This window comes from Aspergillus vadensis (assembly GCF_003184925.1).
Source record: "Aspergillus vadensis CBS 113365 unplaced genomic scaffold BO88scaffold_26, whole genome shotgun sequence".
NCBI lineage: Eukaryota > Fungi > Ascomycota > Eurotiomycetes > Eurotiales > Aspergillaceae > Aspergillus > Aspergillus vadensis.
Genome location: NW_020292064.1, coordinates 549,097 through 555,641, shown reverse-complemented (window position 1 = coordinate 555,641; position 6,545 = coordinate 549,097). Strand labels below are relative to the sequence as shown.

General features: G+C 49.8%; 1 protein-coding gene across 1 annotated transcript; it reads right to left on the bottom strand.

Moving 5' to 3' along the window:
* Positions 1-1,278: 1,278 nt before the first annotated feature.
* On the bottom strand, positions 1,279-6,494 carry BO88DRAFT_349107 (mediator of RNA polymerase II transcription subunit 12; the record flags this gene model as incomplete). Its single annotated transcript, XM_025703436.1, has 9 exons — positions 1,279-2,283; positions 2,337-2,563; positions 2,613-2,907; positions 3,002-3,881; positions 3,933-4,231; positions 4,287-4,925; positions 4,976-5,180; positions 5,230-5,827; positions 5,891-6,494. 9 exons carry the CDS (start codon positions 6,492-6,494, stop codon positions 1,279-1,281), a joined length of 4,752 nt encoding a protein of 1,583 aa, XP_025559115.1.
* Positions 6,495-6,545: the final 51 nt, after the last annotated feature.

The window sequence follows — 6,545 nt, the reverse complement described above, 5'->3', positions numbered from 1 at the left end:
GGATGGCGAAGATCTTCATGTTGCGAGAGGGTTGATGGACTGAGAGGAAGAATTGAAGAAGAAGAAGAAGAAGGAGGAGGAGGAGGAGGAGGAGGTAGTGGTGGTGGTAGTAGTTAGGATATTAGATCGATTCGATGAATAAATGGATTGATGAGTTGCAGGAGCTGATCGGGGAAATATGTCGGTATTTAATAACCTCCTTGTTCGATAGTATTTTGCCGCATGGGGCATACTAGTCACCAGAGCTGAAGAGGTTTTCGACGGGATAAAGGACTTTTCTTGGGTGGAATCCAAACTTACTTTAGTAGTGTTTCCAAGTTAGTATACACTGGGGATGATCTTGATGACTAGCTCAGAGATACATAACATGCATGAGTCAGTTACTTATGCGGTAGTAATGATCAGTTAGTAGTATATTTAAGTTCAATGATAAAAGATTTGTGGCTACTGTATACATTTTCAATCAGACACAGTACTAATGTGCCATCATCTTCGATGTCTTCAGCAACATATTTCCGAACTCATCTCCTACTTGGTCTGTCCTGAACTGCGGCCGACGGAATGCGGAAAACCCAATCTCAAGATCTACAGAGCTAGTTTCCACTAGTTGCAATATTATCATATTGATTGTCAACTCGCTGCATGAAGAACCCACTATCACGGATCGTGATGGGTGCACATTGTCAATTTGGGAAAATTGTATCACTGGAGAAGCGTCCTACTGTAAAGCGTTATTACTACCAGCCACTACTAGAAAGACACCTGCTGTTCTTGAGTCATTACTTGAGTAGTATGTAGGCATCATGCCTAAGTAATCTCCAACGCCACCCAAGAGATAGACAGTACATGCTTATGCACAAAAACATGCCCTGATCGAAATATTCAAATGCCAGTTTCAAATACTGATGCCAATCGTAAATGCTATATAAGTATGAGCCACCCAACTCACCAAAACGCCCGTCTCTATATTATATACAACCCCCAGATGCCTCGAAGAAACTAACCAAAAGCAACATCCCAAAATCGGCAATAACCAGTGCACCCTTGCTCGCCAACATCGATACCCGCGGTCAAAATGATGACAAATGAACGAAAGAAAATAACCAAAAGAGTGATGGAGGAAGGACGTAAAAGATCCTATAGGTATAGCAACATGAGATGGACAATATATGCAAAAATATGGGTATGGTATCGAGCAAAAAGGCAAGCACAAGCACATAAAGGCTCAAATCATGGAGAGAAAACAGTGAATTATATACGGGGTGAGTTGCGGATTGCCTAGGCTCTGACGCGTCGGGCGTCAAAGTATTTTAGGCTCACGGCAGTGTCGTTCATTCCGACAATTGGAGCAGCGTCCTCGAGAAGTTCCCAGGGCCGGACCGGATACGCGCCGAGAACGCGACCACGGTACTGCAACCGAAGGTGGCTTGCAATGCAATTGACACCTTCAGATAGCCCAGCTGGTAGGCCAGACGCTGAAGAGAGGCTCTGTGAACTGGGAGGCCCGCCAGCAAGATTACCAGTCGGTGTTGGGGTTGAACCACCGGCCGCAGGAGATGGTAGAGACGCGGGCTGGGATGAATTAAGCGTTGGCGCATCCATCACGGGCCCAAGAAGATAGAGGAACCGGGAATCGTTTTGGAACTGAAGAAAAGGAGGGCATTTCTCCTTGAGGAAACGGGCACATTGCTGTCGTGCTTCGTCCGGGAACGTATCAATCAGGGCTGCTGCAACGTCCAAAGCGTGGGTCTGTAGTAGAATCCCGGGACATGGGCGGTAGCTTTCCGACTGCACAGGATGAGGGAAATAATTCGCTGACGGGTAGAGGCGAATAACTCGGTCCGGGAGACGTGCGAGAGTGATGCAGAAGATAGAGACCAGCATGCGAGCTTGTTCTTGGAGACCGATTGGTTTAGATGTTAGTGCCGCCGTATTGAATGCTGATCTGTGGATGACAACGAGTCTGAGCAGAGCTGAGAACCAAAATGCAAGGCTTCGTTCGAAATTCGAGCGCGCCTGAGCTATCTGACACGACTCTGCGGGAGTAGACGGATTTGGCTGCATGGTGATGAATTTCTGGAGAAGCAACTCCATTTTTTCCACCAACATTGGCGCAACAGATGGTACACCCGTTTCAGGAATACTATATGCTAGCTTTTCAATGATTGCCAGATAAAGCCGAGCGGTCTCAATGGAGTTTGACTTGTCCGCCACCGTAGGATCGCCGACAAACTCTTCCAGAATAGGAACAGAGAAGAAGCCCTTTTCAGCTCGCTCGCGGATCTGAAACAGTCAGCGAAGATGAAACAAGAGCAAAGGGTTGGCTATTCTCATACCTGTCGCACCGCATCCTGGTTCATCAGACTCACCAAACCGTACCAGTGGGAACGCTTTGAGCGAGCATCAGCCATCGCTGCTTTGAACATCACATCCACAATACCATTGTCGACTCCATTCCCAGCCTCTACATTAAATAAGAGCTGGAGCTTCAACTGACAGATAGGGAGCGAGAAGTCATTGTTCATGCCAATGACTCTCTCAGCATCAGACATAGCCTGGGGATCTGGAATCGTGTTAGCCTAGACCTAACAGGCAGGGGACTGCAAACAAACCTTGCGGATTGAAGCCGAGTAGAGCATCAAGAGCCTTTTGTAAGATCATTGTGGATGCCGGATCTTGCCCAACTAATTTTTGCGTACAACATTGTACCATGCGTTCTGGTTTCTGTGTAAGTAAGGTTTGGAGCAAGATCATGGCGCACTTTGTTAGGTCTGCCGCGTTCGCTTCACCCGCACTTTCTGTCTGCCTAGTACTAATCAGTGGCACAGCAGCACGGATGATATTGAGGCACTCCTCGGGATGCTTGTCAATGAACTCTTGTTGCGCTAGATAGTAGCGGTACGTGACCTAGACAGAAGGGTTAGACAACTGCAGGGCATGCTTCAGGACCAGCGGAAAGAAATGAGGGTGCGTAGCTAGAAAGCAAAGTGATAATGCATACCATATCTGTGTAACGGCTTCCGCTCGGCTCTTGTGGAACTAAGAGCTCAAGAAGATCCAGCTGCAGATCCGTGACTTTGGGGACTACCGAGGCTACCCTTTCCGATTGCAAAAGCTTCTTCACAAGCATCACGAATGCATGTATGGTAACGCAACCAACGCCGATAAGGGGAGGCAAGACACGGACCATTGCGAACCGAGAAGGTGACTTTAGGACACCACATACCCAGCGAACCAGCCTGGCATCGAACCGCTTAGGATGGAAGGATCTCAGGTAGGCCAGGTACCTGCATATGTCATTCGCCGACAGTTTGACGTGACCATTCTCGTTTGCCAATGCCCCAGTCAATGAATTGAAGATAGAGTCCATAGTGGATTCATCCATTCCCCCTCCGGAGAATAGGATCTGATCTAGCTTCTCCTGGAACGAAGAGTCGACGTCATTGAAAGCCATGGAGAGGTTGTCCGACAGCGGAGATGGTGCAGCTAGGGCGGACTTGTTCTCAATACGAGACAAATCCTGACGCAGAAGAGCAACGGTGTTGAACTCGCTGGGCATGCGTAGCCCCAACTCGATCAGTGAAAAGATAAAATCTAAACCGGGCGCTCCAAGTCTCTTGAGGCGAGCATAGGACTCAACAAGCCCTTTGAAGAGATCTGTCGCAGCACCAATAACACTCAAAGAGTCGAAATGGAAATTGATGGTATCAGCAACGGAGGCCAGAACAATATTGTCATCGCAGTTTGTCGCCTGCTTGAGCACGTCGGCAAGCATCGAGATATCTCCAAAGCTTTCCAGTATGTCGCGGATGTTATAAAACTCGACAGGAGTGAGTGCAGAAACACCCGAATCAGCAAGCATGGGTATATGTGCATATTTCCTAGCAGCTGTTAGGACTTGGGCATACTTCAAGGGAGTGAAATCAGCGTACCTGACTGGATCACGACAGTGTCCTGATACTCCACGACGGATCCACAGGCCAATCTCGGATTTGACTGCCCACGTCAAACTCGACAATGGCTGGTCGGTCAACATTGCATCATTTGCCTGTGGCCCAAAGATCTTCGGAAGGCGTTGAGCGATAGACGCTTTGACAGTTTCAACAGTTGATTCCTCGTGTGAAGCAGTAATTCCGGCGCGACTCAACAGCGTGTTGCGGAGGTTACGGACATATTCTGGCAAACGGGCCAATGGAAGTTGTATAAGAAGGCGTACGTCGTCCGAAATAGCCTACAATTCACTTGGTCAATATAATCGTCAACTAACGCTAAAAGAGGCATCTGACCTTATTTTGATCGGGTAAAGGATCGTTCGCTACCCCTTTCGCCATCAGCCACTGTAGGTACCTGCCCACAGAGAAAGTCTGAGACCGGACAAGTTCGGCGATTATATGATAGACATTGTCCATATTGACGCGACTGGTTATCTGAGTGTCCGCAAGGAAAGCGAGAATATAAGATTCAACATCCATTCCCGACATCTTCCACTTCCGAAGCAGGCGAACACTCGTATACACGCGGCGGGACCCATGACGAAACGGAGTCGCTGCCCACTCAAGTAGCTTCGCGACCAGAGTAGCCTTGTCTTCCACGGCATTCAAGCAGGCTGAGGACGTGGACAAAACATCGTGTGCAGACCGTATGGAATCGAACAAATGAATGACATGTTGCTGAGGCAATTGTTGAGTCGACCCTTGGTGGTTAGTGGGCAACTGAACTCGTACGTTACGCTCCGCAAGGTTCTGAAGTGTTGTCTTGTCAGGTAGTTCCTTCAGGTTCAAGCATGAAGCGATCAAGTCCTTGTATTTATCCCAGGATGCCGGGAGTATAACGGAAGACGTGTGCTCCAGTACCAATCTTCTAATGCATCGAGATAAACGATCAACTAACGGTTCCAGGGCAGTAGGTTGTCCTGGCTGCTTCATCTGTTACGCCAATTAGCTATGAAATATAAACACGAAATTGAGGAGCGCACCAAACGCAGCTTCTCCAGTAACACCTCAGCCAATCGTCGACCACGCTTCCGATAGCGCATAATATTGTTCCAGTATATACCGAGCATTAAGAGCCACACGGGCACGGTGTTCAATGGCGCAGCCTCTAAAGATACCAAGAACCAACTGAGATACTGGTCGTGGTCTAGCAGTCGCTCGAAGAATAAACGCGATGTTAAGCTGACACTATCAAGGGTAAGTAAAAATGTAATGGGAAAGGCGAGGTGTGGCGTACGCATATGTCATCTTCATCTTCCAGTCGGAAGATCCGCAAGTACCTATTACGCTTTCAAGGAACTGCTGGACAGTTGATGTCCAATCGCGGACCCATTTGGTCTCGAGGCCCAGAGCGAGCGTTCCGCTCGTGCCCTTTCGCTTGAAGGCACGGATTTCGTTGGCCCCGACACATCGGGCCAGCCATATAGCTCGCGGAACCGGGATTCCTTTGCCCAGACATTGATCGAGCAGCACCTTGCCTCGAATCCCATGGGGGATAGTCCGGCTCAGTCTGCGTAATGGAACGGACGGATTGGCAAGATCCCGAAGCCAAGCTTCACGTTTGTTATCTGTCAAAGTGACGCGCGGGGGAGGTTTGAAGCTCGACGGAGTAGCGATCGTGCTATGGGATTGGCGCTTCTCGAGAGCAGCGGCGAAAACGGACGACAGCATCTGAAGACCAGATCGATGCTTCAACTGTGCGTACAGAGATGGACGGGCTGTATTGGACTCGTTTTGCGATACCTGCGTACGATCGTAATGTCCTTGTTTTGCAGTATGGTCATTAAGCGTATCTTCCGGGTGGTTGCCCGTCCAAGGGGAAAAGTCCGCGACTCCTAAACCAGAATTATGCCAATTAGACGAGTTCTCAACACGGATTATCGCGCGGATCGACTTACTTTCCCCTTTCAGCTTTGGCGCAACAGGGGGTACGACAATACGATAGGGAGTTGTTTGCACTTCCTTTGTAGAGGCGACATCTGCTGGTTTTGCGCTGTTGCTTCCGGAGGCTTCTTGCGGAGCGGGCTTCCAAGGAATGAGAGGTAAAGGTGGCGGCGATGCAGGGTTCTTCCCTTGAGAATTGTTATCGTCTTCCTTCGCTTCCACAGCTCCAGTCGTCTCCGAAATCAGAGCCTGGAACGACCACACTGGTCGACCGCGCCAGGCAAGCGGATTCGGTTTCGAACTTGCGGTCCCCGGGGTGCTTCTCGCTTCTGCACTTCCCGGGGCTGGACTTCCCTCAGGCGGACATGATCCCGGAGGCGCATCAAGTTTGAGTCGTTTCGCAGGGGGCTCCCGGTCCTGAGAGTCGCTGGCATTCGCGGTAAGGTCGATGACTGCCGGCTGTCGGGGTAGCGGTTGCGGCATGGACATTGACAGCTTCTCCAGCTGCGGGTCGGACTGAACCAGAGCTTGAGAAGCATCAACGCGTCCTGAGCCGTTATTGAGGGCGCGCAGGGAACGGCCCCATGGCTGGACGCCGGCGGAAGAATGAGGTATCATGTCAGCTTCATGGTGTATCCAAGCGTCGGGATCTGATCATTGGCACCGCGC